Consider the following 18,447-nt stretch of genomic DNA (forward strand, 5'->3'; position numbering starts at 1 on the left):
GAAGATTCCTCCCCACAAGAAACATCATCGACAAACCTGCCCCTAGCAACGTCAAAATATGATGGGTCTGCCTCATTAGATGCATAGTGGACCATACTGTGCTGAGGTATGGCGGGGACTTGCGGCGGTGACTACGTTTGAGTAAAATATGACAGCATGCCTTGTAATTGTGATATGCTTATGCTTGGTCGCCCTAGATAGTTTTGGCTTGGCCCACGGATGGGGCAGAATGTACAGTCCACACAGCTTTTGTATAGTATCAACAGCCTTTGTACCCGGCCACGGATGGGGCAGAATGTACAGTTCACACAGCTTTGTATAGTATCAACAGCCTTTGTACATGGCCACGGATGGGGCAGAATGTACAGTCCACACAGCTTTCGTATAGTATCAACAGCCTTTGTACATGGCCACAGATGGGGCAGAATGTACAGTCCAAACAGCTTTTGTATAATATCAACAGCCTTGGTACACGGCCACAGATGGGGCAGAATGTACAGTCCAAACAGCTTTTGTATAGTATAAGGAACCATTTTACTCACCAGAAAGGTGTTTCTCAGTGGGCGCCAGGACACCGCCAACTGGGTATTGTGTTCCTTGCTAGTGCTTGAGGCAGGAAAGAGTTAACACTCCAAAGTGACCGTTAATGCGGCCCCTCCCACGGAGTGCTAGTTCGCCGTCTGGCCAAGCTTAAAAAATAAACTGAGACATATCTAAAAACACTATGAAAACATTAACTGGAATTATGAAAACATACATTTGACACTTAAGTTGTAAAAATAACTATACAGTCTCTACTCAGAGCGACTGCCAACTGTACTGAATGATACATGGAATAAGAGTGATCGTTGACTCCTCAGTGTCCACCCATTTTATTATGCCATATGCATATGTTGATGCTTGGCGGTTCTTGCGTGAAACAACACGTTACGTTTGGATGTAAGATGGTAAAGAATCATCACAGAGGCTTGAGAAAGTTTAAGAGTCTTTACTTAGACATTAAGGCCAAAGGCTTAAAAGTAGATACATGTAGAGTTTCTCCCCCCTCTAGGAGAAGTTCTCAGATCAGAGACAAGACACAGAACAGCACAGCTCAGACCGCTCAGCACAGAACAGAACAGGAATAGAAAAACAGTTAGACTTTTTCCCCAAGCTGTTATCATCCGTTACCACGGCAACATGTCTGTTTCCCAGGCCAGTCTTAGCTGATAACGCTGCTCCTTCAGACACATGCTTGTAACTCTTTCAGACCTGATGAAAACATCCTTAGGCAGTACGGCCTAATGCCAACAGTCCCGTCGTTTTTATCCCAGGGTGGGCCTTGGCGGTGTCCTGGTGCCCACTGAGAAACACCTTTCTGGTGAGTAAAACGGTTCCTTCTCCAGTGGGCACCAGGACACCCCCAAGTGGGATGTTCCAGAGCTGACGTATTGATTGGGTGGGTACAGAAATGTTCAATGATCACTCAAGACCTGCTGAATAACTCACCTCCCAAAGGCCGCTTCAGCTGAAGCATAAAGATCTATTTTATAATGTTTAGTAAAAGTGTTAGGGTTAGCTCAAGTAGCCGCCCTACATATTTCTTGGAGAGATGCATTTGTTGAATAAGCTGTAGTGGCAGCCGCTGCTCTAGTGGAATGAGCAACGATGCCTGAAGGTAATGGTATGTTTAGAGAACTGTATGCTAAGGCAATGTAGCCCTTAATCCATCTCGCCAAAGTAGAGGAGGACACCTTTTTACCAAGAGTAGTTGGATGGTAAGAAACAAACAAAGAATCAGTTTGCCTTATTGGCCTAGTCTTATTTATATATACTTTAAGTGCTCTCCTCACATCCAATGAATGCCAAGTGCGCTCTAGAGGATGCTTTGGTGAAGGACAAAATGTTGGCAATACTATTTCCTGCTGACAGTGAAAGGCGGAATTAACTTTTGGAACAAAAGTAGAATTTGTGCGCAAAATAACTCTGTCAGTATGGAAGATACATAGATGTTTTGCCACCGAGAGAGCTCCAAGTTCAGATACTCATCTAGCTGATGTTATTGCTATGAGGAATAATACTTTGAAGGAAAGGATTCGTAACGTAGACGTTTTCAACAGTTCAAATGGCGGTTTTTGAAGAGCTGCCAAGACCTTGTGAAGATTCCACGTTGGAAAACGATGATGAACAGGTGCTGACAATAGTGAAGCCCCTCTTAGAAATTGTTTCATATAGGGATGAGCTCCCAGTGATGCATAAGAAGACTTAGACAGGACTGTTGACAATGCAGAGGCTTGTCGTTTCAAAGTATTGGGTCTCAACCCCTTCTGCAAACCAGCATTTAAAAAAGATAACACCTCTGTAATCCCCGAGGTCCTAGGTGTAACATGATTCCTCTTACACCATTTCAAAAAGGCCGCCCAGGTATACTGGTAGCTTCCTATTGTGGACTGTCTTCTAGCTGCCAATATTGTGGTGACCACTTCCGTTAGTAATCCAGCCCTCAGCAGTTTGCCCCACTCAATTTCCATGCGGTTAAGCTCAACCATTGAAGATCGGGGTGGCGAAGCGGTCCTTGTAGCAGCAAATCTGGTCGAAGAGGCAGACGCCATGGGGGCTCGACAGATAGGTTGACTAGCTCTGAGAACCATGGCCTCCTTGGCCAATCTGGTGCTAGTAGAACAACATTGGCCCTCTCCATCCTTACCTTTTTCACTACCCAAGATAGCAATGGAAAAGGAGGGAAAAGATACAGTGTTGCCTTTGGCCAAGGAGAATGTAGGGCATCTACACCCTCTGCTCTGAGAGATGGATAGCGAGTGTAATACCTCGTCAGTTGATGATTTACATCTGAAGCGAAAAGGTCCACATCCATCCTTCCGAACCGGCTGCGTATCTGGTTGAACACATATTTGTGTAACTGCCACTCGCCCGGCAATATCTGCTGTCTGCTTAACCAGTCCGCTTGTACATTCTCTACTCCCTTGATATATTCCACTGTCAATGAATGGAGTGTGTGCTCTGCCGAGGAAATTAGTAGAGATGCCTCCTGATGAAGAACCAGCGACTTTGTCCCTCCCTGATGATTTATGAATGCTTTCACACAGTTGTTGTCTGTTCGCAGCAGCACATGTTTGAGATGGAATAAAGGCACAAAATGTTGCAGCGCCAACCGTGCTGCCTGAAGTTCTAGAAAGTTGATGCTTTGTGTTGATTCGTGAGGGGACCAAGATCCCTGCAGAATTTGACCTCTGCAGTGAGCTCCCCACCCCTGGAGACTCGCATCTGATGTGACAGTCTCCCGTGGTGGGTCCTTTAAGGAAAATCCTCTGCGTAGGTTGCAATCCTGTGTCCACCAACGAAGAGCGGTTTTCAATCGTAACGTCAGAGGAACCTGGAGATGCAGGGAATGCGCGATCTGCCACTGGTATGGTAACAGTGTCCATTGCAGAGGACGAAGATGAAATCTGGCCCATGGGGTAACTTGGATAGAGGAAACAAGCATGCCTAAAACCTGTGCTAAGACCATTAAGTCCTCTGCAGACTTCACTAACAGTGGTCGAACAGCCAACTTTATCTTTTGGACCCTGTCTTCCGACAGAGAAATCGTCTCCAGTTCCATATCTATCATTGCCCCCAAATGCTGTAAACGTTGTTGAGGGAACAAATGACTCTTGGGTATGTTGACTAAGAATCCGTGATTGTGGAGAACAGCTAGTATGGTGTGAATGTCCTGATAAGCTGACTGTGCTGTTTGTGAACGAATCAGAATGTCATCTAAATATGGGTAAAGATTCAACCCATGTTGACGGAGATGGGCAACAAGGGTCACCATAATTTTCGTGAAGACCCTCGGTGCTGACGCCAAGCCAAAGGGCATTGCCCGGTACTGATAGTGGTGATTGTTGTAAACGAAGCGGAGGAACTTGCGGTGCTGCGGATGGATTGGCACATGTAAATATGCGTCGGTTAGATCTATGGAAGCGAGGAAGTCTCGAGGCTGAATAGCTTCTTTTATGGACACCAATGTTTCCATGCGAAATTTCCGGTATCTGACAAATCCGTTCAAAAATTTTAGATCGAGTACGGCTCTCCAATTGTTTCCTTTTTTGGGCACAAGAAAGAGAATAGAATAAACCCCTTGAAATTTCTGGTGCTGCGGAACCGGTTCTATGGCTGCTATCTGCAACAGATGTTGTATTGCCTGTTGTAGCAGCCTGCGCTTCTCGGGATGTGCTGAAACAGGGGATGGGAGAAATCTGTTTGGAGGCGTAGCCTAAAACTCTATCAGATACCCATACTGAAGAGCATTCTGTACCCAGCGGTCTGATGTTGTCAGCTGCCAAATGTGAGCAAATTTCAGCAGGCGGCCCCCGACCAGGATCTGCAATAAGTCAGAATTGTCTTTGTTGCTGTCCACCTCTGTGGGTAGCTGAGAATGTATTTCGCGCTGCTGATTGTGGTTGGTTACGCAACTGGACTCTTGGACGACCCCAAACTTGTCTGTTAACACGGAAATCACGCCCCCTTCCTCCAAACCTAGAGGGACGAAAGGACTGGTATGGCTGAAAACGGCGAAAAGGATGCCTGTCATCTCGTCTTTTACTTGTTACTGGCATTGCCTTCTTCTTGTCTCTTGTTTCAGCTAGTACTTCACTTAGCACATTGTCACCAAATAACTTCTTGCCTGCATATGGTTCTGTCACCAACACCATGCGAGAAGAAACGTCCGTCTCCCAATGGCGAAGCCACAGAATATGCCTAGCTACGACTTCAGCAGCCATGGCTCTAGCTGCGAATTGAGTAGCATCCATTGTTGCATCTGCAATGAAAGCCTGTGTTCTTGATACCTTCAAAATTGTTTTCCTAAGTCTGTCTTGGTCTTGATCTGGATTTTCCAAAACTTCATCTAACCACAATAATGCAGCTCGTGAAAACACAGATGCTGCTATGGATGCACGTACCGACAATGCTGACGCTTCATGGACCTTTTTAAGTGCCATATCTAACTTGCGTTCTGTAAGATCTTTCAATTGAGCATCCCCTTCTCTTAAAAGGAAGTTTCTAGAAACTAAAGCAGAAATTGGAGAATCAATGTCCGGAGTTTTCAGTTGCTCCATAAACTCTGGCTCCAATAAGTATAGTTTCTTAGCATACGTCATTGACTTGTTAGACTGAACTGGTGAGTCCCATTCAGATTTCACTATTTGTCTAAGCAGTGAGGGTACCTTAATGACCTTATCGGTAGACTTAGTTTCCGGAAGAACAGATGCTCCTCTGGAGGTAGAAGGTGCCTGGTCTGTAACAACATCATTCAAATCTAAAGCCGCCACAGCCTTGCATAGCAGAGGCATATAGTAAGTGCTATGAAACAACCTATAGGAGTGGGGCTCTTCTGGTTGTGAAGTATCACTCCATTCATCTGATTCGTCTTCGAAATCAAGCATTGAATCATCGTGCATAAACTGATGCCCAGCAAACTTTGATCTGTCTGGTCTGTCAGCTAATAAGCCCTGTGCTCTACCCTGGCCACATGTGGATCTGGGGATGCATGTGCAAGTTCAGCGTGGAGCTCATGATGGTGAACTGCAGGGAAACCTGCCTGATGCATCTGATCACTGCACTGTCGTATATCATGTTGCCAGTTACTTTGTGCTGGCGGATGACTGCGCTGTTGCGCCTGTACAGGAACTGCTTGAAAAGATTGGCGAAAAGCAGCTAGTTCTGCTGATATATCACCCATGAGAGCCTCTCTAATATAATTCAATTCTGCAACTCCTAAATGAAAAGACTTCACCGGTTGAAGTTCCTGATCTGAACACGAGGGGGCATGAGAGGCCATCTGCGTGGAGTTGCATTGAGGCTGGATACTATTAGTGCTGTCACGCAAAACTCCATGCTGCTGTTTATGACTGTGCCCATTAGGCGCAACAGCAGTTACAGGCTCTAAAGCCCCAGTGCTCTGAGGAATCTCAGGGTTATGACTATTGAAACCTGTAAATTCCTCATCATTTTCCTCAGAATCTGAGCCAAAAAGGACTGAAGGGACTGGAATCACCTCCTGCTGTGAGGGGAATTCAATATTCATTGTACTCAACTGCTGCGAGTGTTGTCCTAGAGACAGCGCCCTTGTGCCGTGTAAGGAAGCATTTTCCTTATACTTTGTGCCTCTCTCAGGAGCAACCCTTCCTGATTGCTCTGCTGTATGGGGAACTGTATGTTTTGTTTTAGTCAAACGCTTACGTCCTGAGTGCTCTGCTACTGCAGTACTGACAGGGTTTTCTGCACCTTTTACTGCTTCTATACTTTTACGTCCTGATTGCAGTGCTACCGCACCAGCTGCAGGGAAGGCAGTATCGTTAAATGCTGTTAAATTATTCCACCCTGATTGCTCTGATACCTCAGCGCTTGCAGGGGAAAGAGGTGCATGGTAATTAACGGCCGTTCTCTGTGCTACCGCAAGAGTGATTGGGCCGCGCGGTGCCTGTGAGGCTGTTTGAGTAAAATGGCGACCGCCTTGGCGAGCACTGAAGCGACTCGTCTTTTTAACTGCTGGGTCATGCGAGCGAGCTGTAGGTGCTACCGCACCAAGCGCTGCAACTGGTCGTTTGGAAAGCCTTGAAGAGACAGTTTTTTGCTCCTTAGGCATTTCGCTGTCAGCAGGAAAGACCAATTTATAAGGAGAAGAAAGCTACTGTGCAAAAAAAATAAATAAATAAACGAGGGAAAACCACCCCGGAATTCATTAACGTAGGGAAATATCAATAGCAGTTATGACTAAGGAAAAAACCTCCCCAGAAATTCAGTAAAGGGGACAAAATTAACGGAATGCATAAAGGGAAAATCACAGAGAAATTCATTAGTGAGGAAAATCTACCCGGGAAAAACACTAAGGGAAAACCACAAAGAAATTCATTTCTGAGGAGAAAACATTGTACTAATTAAGCTTAGGATGAACAGCTATATACAACACGGAGATAAAAGTGAAGTAAACATTGACCGCCAATAAATACATAAATAGAGAAAAAGATAAATAAATAAATAACTCGGCCAGACTGAAGAGCAAGGCGAAAATCAGTACTGCTCAAGCGAGGCAGGAAAACGAACTAGCACTCCGTGGGAGGGGCCGCATTAACGGTCACTTTGGAGTGTTAACTCTTTCCTGCCTCAAGCACTAGCAAGGAACACAATACCCAGTTGGCGCTGTCCTGGTGCCCACTGGAGAAACAGCCTTTGTACACGGCCACGGATAGGACAGGATGTACAGTCCAAACAGCTTTTGTATAGTATCAACAGCCTTTATACACGGCCACAGATGGGGCAGAATGTAAAGTTCAAACAGCTTTGGTATAGTATCAACAGCCTTTGTACACGGCCATGGATGGGGCAGAATGTACAGTCCAAACAGCTTTGTATATCGACAGCCTTTGTACACGGCCGCAGATGAGGTAGAATGTACTGTTCAATCAGCCTGGTGTACAGCCAGGGCAGTAGCAATAGTCTTGATGAAACAGTCATAGATGAGATTGTACTGGTTCAGATAGTTGCAGTAATCAAATAGTTGCCAGAGCCAGCAGCAGTAGCCAATTTAATAAAGGAACCTGTGAATCACTATAGGATCCTATCTGCAACACATACACAAAGGGTAGATCACACTGTGGGAGCTGACTGAAAACCTGGTCTCTGTTATTCAAAGCCCTTGAAAGAGACCCCCCTTTACAGTACTGAATGGGCTTAAATGAAAAAGCGGGAAAATTGGCCAATCAGAAAGGCTTGTGTTGATGAAGAGGCAATGGCGGTCCCCGGGGAGCACCAGCGAGCCGAAAAAATGGCCTCCAAAAATAAAAAAGGCGCTCTGAAGCCGCTGGGCTGAAAAGCGCGATCGCGGCTAAAAAGCCAGGAAAGAAAAGGGGAAGAGAACGGTCGGAAACACGTTCTCCAGCCGTGGAGCTGAGTGATGCAATCGCGACATTAAAAGGCCGGGGAGGGGCGACTCTGTGAGAAGGAGGGCCGGCGAAATCCCCGTAGCTGTTTGGGGAGTGACAGGGAAAAAAGCAAACAAGCTGCAGCCGCAGCCTGTAGAGACCGTCGCGGCGAGATTTTAAGGCCGCGGAACGAGTCGGGGGAGGCAGAGCAGCCCAACTAAAAAGAGCCGCCCTGGAAAGGAAGGAGAGCTGCAGCTGCAGGCTCTCGGACAGGGAAACTTAGAAGAAGCCGCCTCAAGAAGAAGCCGCCTCAAGAAACAGCCGCGGTAGTGACCGGGCAAGCAGCAACCCAACGGCCCAAAGGGCTGAAATAAAGGAGACGCAGTAGCAGGCTCCTGGGGTATGGCTAGATGCCGAAAATGGCACATCAAAAATGGCGGAGCGGAAAAGAGGCTGGAGCCGCAAGTTTCTTGGTAAAGGCTGTGTCCGCTGCCAGAGTAAGAGAGAACCGCAGCCGCGGTCTCCCAAAATTGCCGGACGACTAGGCAGGGAGTTGCCAGCCGCATGCTCCCCTAACAAGGCTGCGTCCGCCGCCTTGGGAAGGGAGAACCGCCGCCGCGGTCCCCCAGCAAAAGTTAAGGGACTGAGGGGAAAATAGACAAAAAAGAGGATTCCCCTTAATGCAAAGATAAACAAATACAGTCAGTCCCACAGACTCAAGGTAAAAGACAGGGCAAAGGGAATAACATGGGAAAAACACACAAAACCTCCACCTCCTGTCACACTATCTTTATCTAATTTGCATGGACGAAGGCAAGAATGAACTGGAGAGTGGGAGGAGCCTGATGCCCCTAGTCTTGACTTCAAAAAAACATTCTTGCCTTTGGACGATAGGTGGAGCTATTACCCCGCATTGATGGCCGGCCTCATATGGAAAATATGAATGCATGTACAAAGTAGGAAAGCCATTCTGAGCAGTAGATTCTTTTGTGTGCATGGAAGGTCCTGCTTCTGGAACAGATGATTGGACTAGCAAAATAGATTATACGTTGTGTGTAACCCATGCATTTATTAGCACTTTTGCTAATCATGTTTAATTTAATGTTACTTTTTTGGCAGTGTTTACTGGTTGATTCACAAGTAAATATGTTTTAGACAAACAAAATACTTTCCTACCTTCCTGCCACTTCCAAATGGTAATGGTATGTTCAGGATCCAGCCCTACAGACAGAAGAAGCTTGCCAGTGGCACTAAAACTGACTGAACAAACTCCTTTGGAATGGTAGCATCGCAATACAGACAGTGTCTGTTTATTCATTGCATCCCATACGTGAATACAAGGTGCTGTAGCTAAACAAATATAAGAGTATCAGTAATGTATTTTATTGATTAAGGCTTATAGAATTTTTAACACTTAATCAGAAAAAAATTAGTAAAAAAAATCCTCAAATTTTAATTTTGGTTTCTGACGTTGATACTGCAAAGGAATCCATTCTAGCAAATATTATCAAATTCCAGGAAAGATGCACCTACCAGCAAAACCTGCTTTTTCTTATTCTCTTTCAGTTCTCCTTTACTATGAGAACAAATACTGAATTATTTATTTATTTATTGCATTTGTACACCGCCCCATAGCCGAAGCTCTCTGGGCGGTTTACAACAATTAAAAACATTAAAAACAAATATACAAATTTAAAAACACATGCTAAAATGCCTGGGAGAAGAAGAAAGTCTTGACCTGGCACCGAAAAGATAACAGTGTTGGCACCAGGCGCATCTCATCAGAGAGATCATTCCATAACTATCTGTATCTATATGAAATTATACACATTCTTTCATTTGTTTAATGAAAAGGGAACAAAGCATTTATGCGGAGGGAGCAAAGAGTACATCTTTACAAAAATTAAGTTCACAAGTTTAAAAATCAGATTGCAATCCTAACTGCACTTACCAGGGAGTAAGCTCCATTGAATTCAATAAGACTTACTTATGAGTAGACAAAGTTAGAATTTCTGGTCGTTAGATATGGGCCATCCTGAACAGAAAGCCTGATGAACCATTTATGTAATAGGAATCTTGGTAATAACCTTTATTGACAATACAGACTAATATTTTATCCTGAACGTGCTCTGCTGGCAGGACTACCATACACTTTCAGTTTGCTTGTAATATGTTGGATGAATGCCACGTAATATACACAGCAAATCATATGTGTAGTAAATTAGAGATATCTACATATGGTACAGGGGCATTCATAAGTGAAAACAGTCTGAAATACATGAGAAAATATATTTTCCACTAAAATTATTTTGACCACTCACAGCATTGTTTCAGCACCACACAATCCTTGTGATTGGGTACACATGGGCCACGATCAAACACAGGATTAATTTTGAGGGTCTCAAGTGCACTTGGTGCTGTTTTGGAATATAGCAATGGTCAACAAGGACCACAATGGATTACAGATCTAAAAGGTGGCCTTCTATGCTCATCACTTATCCCAGGAGAAATATATTATGCTGAGACATTTCGTATGCCCCTAGTTGTGTGCTACAGTTGTAGACCAGTGGTACAAGACATCATAACAGAGAAGTCAGATACATAAGAGGTTAGAAGAAATAACAACTGCTCTTATGTATACAAGCATGTGCATTATTCTTTTCTGTTAGCTCTTTGATAGACAGCTACATAAGATGACTGCCTATTCATGCAAGATGGAAACAAATATACAAAATCACAGCTGAGGCAATGACTCCCAAAAGAAATAAAATGATATTCCACAAAATGAGTTTGATGCCATTGATAAGCATTCTGGATGGCTGGTAAAAACTTCATGACAATACAGTAAATGTGAAAGATGATTTCTTTATTAACTCAGTCACCAAGGCCTGTTGAGTAAATAGCTACACAAAATAATATTTATAAAAGAAACATTTGTTGTCAGCCCCAATGATTTTCCAGAAACGAATTTAATTTATAGGTATATAAATAAAAAATAGGTTAGAAAATGCTTTATCAGTTATCAAAACATGGGGATGAGAGTACAATACAATAAAATTTAAAAACTGTTAAAATTATGCTTTGACTTCAACTAAAAGAAATCTTGTATATTTATATCTTGTTGAATTTTGTGTTTAGTCCTAATGAACTTATTATGTAGTGTTTAATATCATGGAAATATATTCAAGTAACCTATCTACAGCACTGTATGCAATGTCAAAAAACCTAGTTATACCTGAAGATGTTAAAATTTAATTTCCCTTACCTGACATATCTGCTGAGTCTCCTGTAATGGAAAAGCAGCAGAAAAACAATTATAACCAGAATGAAGATATTAGCTAAAATATATGTGGTATAAAGTACACGTTTTGGTTTCAGAATTGTTGTCTCACAGTATCAATTATGTGACAGGTATATTAAATGGAAACTAACTATCCATATGTAGATAGTTATTGCTTCCAAGAATATGATATACAGTGTAAAATGGGGATGCCATGTTCACTTATTCAGAGATTATACAAATTTGAGCGGCACTGAATTCTCACCTATATGCAGAGTAAACTTGTTTGGCTAAAGATGGATTAAATAATCCTTGTTTCTACAATTCCATATAATCAGCAGAGGTCTATATGTACTATACTGTAATACCAAACCATGGTTTGGCACTAAATGAATGAGCCTTAGGCTCATCTACATTTCCTTCCTCATCCCTCTTTCTTCTTGTGGATTCAGATTCAGTTAGTTACAGTACTTCCTATTTAGAACAAACCATCGTTTACTGTTACATCTGAATGGTGGTTTGTGTTTTCCCTTTAACCTATAATTGCTAACCAGTTTCTGGTTCAGGCATGATGGCAAATTATTATTTTTGCTAAACAGGAAGTAAGTAATCAAACCTGAACAAGCAAGGGCTGGAGATATGAGGAAGCATACAAGTCCGCAGCACATTCCTGATCCTCCAAATCATGTTTAGTTATATCTGAACCAGCTCAAAATGTTTTTAAAAATTATTGACATCCAAATACACAATAGATCCAGTGATGATCACTGTAATAATTGCCAGCCTAAATATCTGTGATATTTTGTTCATAGCTCAGATCCAGATTGCTTATGCGTTCTTGCATGCAGATGGAAAATTTATGCATGCAAGTTCAGCATTCATTTAAATGAAGGGAGCAGATCTACACAAACAATCTTTTGAAGAAATGGATTGCTTCCATTTATTGAACGGAGAGTACAGGAAATTCTGTGCATGTACTGGAGTGCCTACGCTTAGAATCAATTGCTGGATCAAGGCACATACCTTCAACTTGCCATTTAAACCAAAGGAAGATTTGTCATGTTTGTATTTGAGAACCTTCCAGACTGCAAATCCCATCTATTCTGGCTAAATATCATGTATTCTAGTATACGTTTAGCATCATTTTAAATCAAATTGCACAAATACTTTCCTACCCAAAATTATATTATTAGCATTATATGTTCTCAGGAATGGCTCTTTGTACAAGAAAGAGTGTTTCATTCCTGCACAACTTTAAAATCAACCTTATTGACAATGTTTGTGCATTGGATTGCTTACAATCACTGTCTTTCAATTACTGCAATTTTTATTTTTATTTTGTTAGTTATGTGTTTGTAAGAGTGTTTTTTTTAATCGCAATCCTTTTTTCTCTATTACTGTATGTTTTCCTTTTCTAAGATCTATAGAAAACAGTGTAATGCTGTTACAGAAACACTATCACACAGCTGTACTTGATGCACAGTAAAATCCCCCTTATCACTTGATAAGATGTTATAGATGAACAAGTTATTCTGGGGTGGGAAAGCTCACAGTTTACTTGTCTGCAGGGGCTCAGTACTGATGTGAAGGTACAATGAACATTGTTATTGTTTCTCAGTCTTCACAGACAGAAATGTGTCTTTCTGCAGAGCATGCAGACCTGTTTGCACCCCCTCAAAGATCCCTGCAATCCTTCCTCCATCCAACAGTAATGGGTATTTTGTGCACGCTGGACATGATATTGTACATTCTAGCAGGTGTGGCATCAAAAAAGAAACAACTTGACTTGATTTGAGATTAAATGGGGCTCAACAGTTTTTAAAAAATCATTTTGATAAATCTGCAACAAAAATAATAGCATTAGCATCTGAAGCATCAATACAATTTAAAAATAATTTTCAGTGGTGCAAGAAAAAACGTAATTGGCACAGGTAACTGAGTAACATTCATACAAATAGAAGCAGCATAAGCAAATGCTTTCTTCCATCTATGAATTCACATGACCAAGTGTTCATGAATATATATTAATTTCTTTTTTAAAAAAATACAAACATACCTACTTGGCCAGTTGCCACAAGGTTGATAAACTTGGGATGCTGATTTATAGTGAGGCACAAAATGTCATCATTATGTTCCTGGTAAAAAGACTGAGAGCCTACAAAGAAAAATATGGCATATTATTTAAAGTGCAATATCACATCCGTGAGAGGGGGGAGAGAAAAAAACACTATGTTAACACTATATAGTATATTACTATATGGAATATACTATTCATATAGTATATACTATATTTTGCCTGTCTGTGTTGTATATTGGACTGTATGCTTTCAAAATCTGTGCATGTTTCCTACCTGTTGCCACATTGTACAGAATTCCAACAGATGCAGTGTGGTAAATTATATCAGCACCATCATTCAAATAGTGCACATTGTTCCTGCCGTCTCTACCTCGATAGCCAAACACCAGCTCCAGCACTAGATCCTAAGAAAACAGTTTTATGATCACCACAAATTTCCTTGTGAATAAAGACAATTTGACAGTTTCATATTTGAACAGAACTGTACATGGCTGTTAAATGAATTTAATTTTTATTTTATTAGTGTTCCAAAACATCAAGAAAAATTCTATAACCTACTTCACCACTAATATATTGGGGGGAAATGGGATATTCTGATTGCAGGGGAGTCCTGCCCTCAACTTTGCCCCCAAATTGCCCTTTCATCATGCCAATCTGCCTGGACTGTTGGAAGATCCTTTCAAATAGATACAGAATGAATTATATATATATTATCTATGTATGTATCGCTCATTCTACCTCTTTGTCCCAAACGCATCTGTTTAAAGAAGCTGTTTAATGAGGTGTGTATTATACCCTCATATGATTTGCTACAATAAAGTTTAAATAAGAATTTTAAAAAGGACAGCAATTTTTCTTACCTCTATAGGTCTCTTTTTTTTCCCAACGTTATTTGACTGAAGTTTTTCAGGCTGAGGCAATGCCCTACTAACTGGTGGTCTGAAACAAAGAACTGTGAATAAGAAAAGGTTGTCTGTCACCCATTCAGTACTAAAACAGCATTATCTGAATTGGGTAGAAAAAGCTGTAAAATATTTAGCTAGTAAAGCCTTATAAATAAGCCCCTAAAGATACTATCCTGCAAAAAAAAATAACCAGCCTACTAGAAGATGGCAAAGGAGAGACAGAGAACTGCATTTCTATACTGGTTGCAGAGGAAGGGGTGTCTCCTCTAGCAGCCCTTTAGTTACTCTACTGGATATAGAGGCAGCACAGAGTGATCCACCCCTCTTTCACCAGCCTCATGGGATACTCACCAGCATGGGATTCCACGCACTCTTGTGCATGCAATTCCTGATCACTTCTGGTTACCAGAGTAATGCTTAAAAACAAGTCTCTGCTTATACCACAGGGACCATTTTATAGTTGTTAAATTATGTATATTTTATTATTTCTTTTTTCCAATGTTTATATTTTCACAGTATGGAAAACAGTAATTCAGTTGCCCAGTTCACACATAATGGAAGACACGGTCTAAATTAAGTCATGGATTACCATGAATAAGTAGTGTGCATCAACATACTGTTTATTCGTGCCCACCCCTTTCCTTCCTGTGTTGTGCCAGGCACTCATGGTTTGCTCCCTCCACTTGTTTGTGGTAAGCAATGACTTATGGCTTACTGTTATATGCAAACTAGATTAATCTCAAATATAAAGGAACAAAGTAAGCCTAGCTTTTCTCAGCACCTTTAAGCTTTCCTGGCAAAGGCTGCTCTGTTGCTTTCTACCTTTCATATTTCGTCTTTTCCTAATCCATCCATTGTTGTTCTCCTATCTGAGTACTACGGGTCACTACAGCTTTTATCTGAATGAATAAGTAGAGATGAATGGTTAAGAGTGGTTAAGGGCTCAACAATTAAGCTATACAACCAGAAAATATAGTTGTATTTTGTAACACACAATGTTCTATGCTGTTAAATTTTAAAACACCTCTTGCACCTTCTACTACTTTAATGACAAAACACAGAATGAAGATATTTTGGCAAGCACAGGTAGGTGATGCAACACACAGTTGATAAAGAACTTTAGACAGTACTGCACTTATTACTGACTTCTGAGACTGATGGCAGTGTATGAGGAGAGTGATGTGGAGGGGATTGGATTTAGAGGGAAAGGATTGAACTCTGAGTGAAAGGATGGGGCTCTATGTGCTCACTGGGCTCATGATGATGAAGCAGAAATCTTGGAGACTTCTCTGATCCCTGCTAAACATCAACGCTATGATGAAATGGTATAAGCAGCAAAATATATAACAGAGAACAAAAAAGCACAATGTTGTGGACACCACAGCAGAATAAGGACGGAATGTCTACTAACTGAAAGGAAATCAGTTTCCAATAGAACTGTCTTTCCTGTGATTGGATTTGATGTAAAGTAGAAATTAGTAATTCCTCTGTGTGTGTGTTATGTGCCTTCAAGTCTATTACGACTTATGGTGACTCTATAAATCAGCAATCTCTAACGGCATCTGTTGTTCGGATCTTGTAAGTTCAGGTCTGTGGCTTCCTTTATGGAATCAATTCATCTCTTGTTTGGCCTTCCTCTTTTTCTACTCCTGTTTTTCCCAGCATTATGGTCTTTTCTAGTGAATCATGTCTTCTCATTATGTATTCAAAGTACGATAACCTCCGTTTTGTCATATTAGCTTCTAGTGATAGTTCTGCTTTAATTTGTACTAACACCCAATTATTGGTCTTTTTCATGGTCCATGGTATCTGCAAAACTCTCCTCCAACATCACATTTCAAATGAGTTGATTTTTCTCTTATCCACTTTTTTCACTGTCCAACTTTCACATCCATACATAGAGATTGGTAATAACAGGGTCTGAATGATCCTGACTTTGGTGTTCAGTGATACATCTTTGCTTTTGAGGACCTTTTCTAGTTCTCTCATAGCTGCCCCCCCCCCCAGTCCTAGCCTTCTTCTGATTTCTTGACTATGGTCTCTATTTTGGTTGATGACTGTACCAAGGTATTGATAATCCTTGACAACTTCAATGTCCTCATTGTCAACTTTGAAGTTACATAAATCTTCTGTTGTCATTACTTTAGTCTTCTTGACATTTAGCTGTCGTCCTGCTTTTGTGCTTTCCTCTTTAACTTTCATCAACATTCATTTCAGATCATTACTGGTTTCTGCTAGGAGTATGGTATCGTCTGCATATCTTAAATTATTGATATTTCTTTCTCCAATTTTCACACCTCCTTCATCTTGGTCCAATCCCGCTTTCTGTATGATATGTTCTCCATATAGATTAAACAAGTAGGGTGATAAAATACACCCATCTCACACCCTTCCCGATGGGGAACCAGTCAGTTTCTCCATATTCGGTCCTTACAGTTGCCTCTTGTCCAGAGTATAGGTTGCACATCAGGACAATCAGATGCTGTGGCACCCCCATTTCTTTTAAAGCATTCCATAGTTTTTTGTGATCTATACAATCAAGGCTTTGCTGTAATCTATAAAACAGGGGAGTTTCTTCTGAAATTCCTTGATCCATTCCATTCTTCAGTGTATTGCTTCCATCTTCCTTCTATTTCATCTTGGTCAGTCAGTGTGTTCCCCTGTTGGTTATTCAACATCCCTACTCTTGGTTTAAATTTCCCTTTCATTTCTCTAATCTTTTGGAATAGGGCTCTTGTTCTACCTTTTTATTATCCTATTTCTGTACAATAATTATTGTAGTAGTTCTCTGTGTCCCTATGTACTAGTCCCTGTATTATTGCATTTAGGGTTCTAACCATGTTTCTATCTCCTTTTGCTTTCCTTCTATTTTAACCATTTTAAGAGTTTCATCAATCATTCATTGAGGTCTTTCTCTCTTTTTAACTAGAGGTATTGTATTTTTGCATTCTTCCCTGATCATGTCTCTGACCTCACTCCATAGTTCTTCTGATTCTCTATCAGCTAGGTTTAAAGCCGCAAATCTGTTCCTTATTTGGTCTTTATATTATTCTGGGATGTTATTTAAATTTTATTTTGGCATTATGATTGCTTTGTGTGTGGGGGGGCTAATGTGGGGTGAATGATTGGTATGTTTGCTTGTTTGTGTGGTTTCGTGTATTTTTAACATGTGCCTGGGAGATAAGATTCCATCCTTCGTGGGGGGGCTCTCGGGCCCCCCGATTAACATAGTGACGGGTAATGGGAGGTATGGCGTTAGGAGGAGAACAGGCCAGGTAAGGGGAACTCGTCCCAGACAAATTGTGTCTGTGCCTTGTTCCGGTTCTCCTCATATCCACAGGATTGTTGGTTGTCCTATCGGCCAGCTCTCGGATCTCCAAGTGCTGCTTTTGAATGCCAGGTCGGTACATAATAAAACCTCACTTGTCCATGATTTAATTCTGGAGGAGGGTACCGACCTGGCATGTATAACCGAGACCTGGGTGGCTGATCAGGGAGGAGTTGCTCTTTCCCAGCTTTGCCCACCCGGGTATTTGGTTCAGCACTGTGGTAGATCTGAGGGCCGGGGAGGGGGGGTCGCTGTGGTCTATAGGAGTTCTTTTCCTCTCACCAAGCACCCTGTCCAGACGGCGACTGGTTTGGAATGTCTCCACCTTGTGTTGGGCCAGGGAGACAGACTAGGAATACTGTTGGTGTACTGTCCACCTTGCTGCCCAACAGCTTCCTTAGCTGAGCTGACAGAGATAGTCTCGGAGGTCCTTTTGAGGTCCCCTAGACGTTTGGTACTGGGGGATTTCAACGTCCATGCCGAGGCTGTCTTATCTGGTGCAGCTCAGGACTTCATTGCCTCCATGACAACAATGGGGCTGTCCCAATTTTCTACTGGCCCAACACATGTGTCGGGACATACTCTCGATTTGATCTTCGCCACTGGACATGGAGATGGTGATCTGATGGTGGGGTGTTTTTCATCTACCCCATTGTCATGGACAGATCACCGCTTGCTGAGATTTAGACTTACAGCGGCTCTTTCCCTCTGCAAAGGTGGAGGATCTATTAAGTTGATCCGCTCCCGGAGCCGGATGGATCCTGTAGGTTTTCAGAGGGCTCTGGGAGATTTTCCGGCTGATAGGACTGGTGCTCCTGTCGAGGCCCTGGTCGCACTGTGGAATACAGAAATGACCCGGGCTATTGACACGATCGCTCCCGCGCGCCCCCTTCGCTGTAGAGCTCATACAGCTCCGTGGTATACCCCGGAGCTGAGAGCGATGAAACATGAGA

General features: G+C 42.1%; 1 protein-coding gene across 10 annotated transcripts in view; it reads right to left on the reverse strand.

Moving 5' to 3' along the window:
* Nucleotides 1-18,447, reverse strand: part of EML5 (EMAP like 5) — a 240,719-nt gene that overhangs the window by 45,221 nt on the left and 177,051 nt on the right. For 5 of the 10 annotated variants that reach the window (XM_061611916.1, XM_061611915.1, XM_061611914.1 and 2 more), the window contains 5 exons: nucleotides 14,122-14,200; nucleotides 13,536-13,665; nucleotides 13,241-13,339; nucleotides 11,170-11,190; nucleotides 9,081-9,254 (listed from right to left, as the gene is read on the reverse strand). In XM_061611916.1, coding sequence (XP_061467900.1) covers nucleotides 9,081-9,254; nucleotides 11,170-11,190; nucleotides 13,241-13,339; nucleotides 13,536-13,665; nucleotides 14,122-14,200 — 503 coding nt within the window. Of the gene's footprint in view, nucleotides 1-9,080; nucleotides 9,255-11,169; nucleotides 11,191-13,240; nucleotides 13,340-13,535; nucleotides 13,666-14,121; nucleotides 14,214-18,447 lie in introns of those variants that run through there. The other 5 variants (XM_061611919.1, XM_061611918.1, XM_061611917.1 and 2 more) reach the window with 4 other exon arrangements.

This window comes from Rhineura floridana, chromosome 2, assembly GCF_030035675.1.
Source record: "Rhineura floridana isolate rRhiFlo1 chromosome 2, rRhiFlo1.hap2, whole genome shotgun sequence".
Classification (NCBI taxonomy): Eukaryota; Metazoa; Chordata; class Lepidosauria; order Squamata; family Rhineuridae; genus Rhineura; species Rhineura floridana.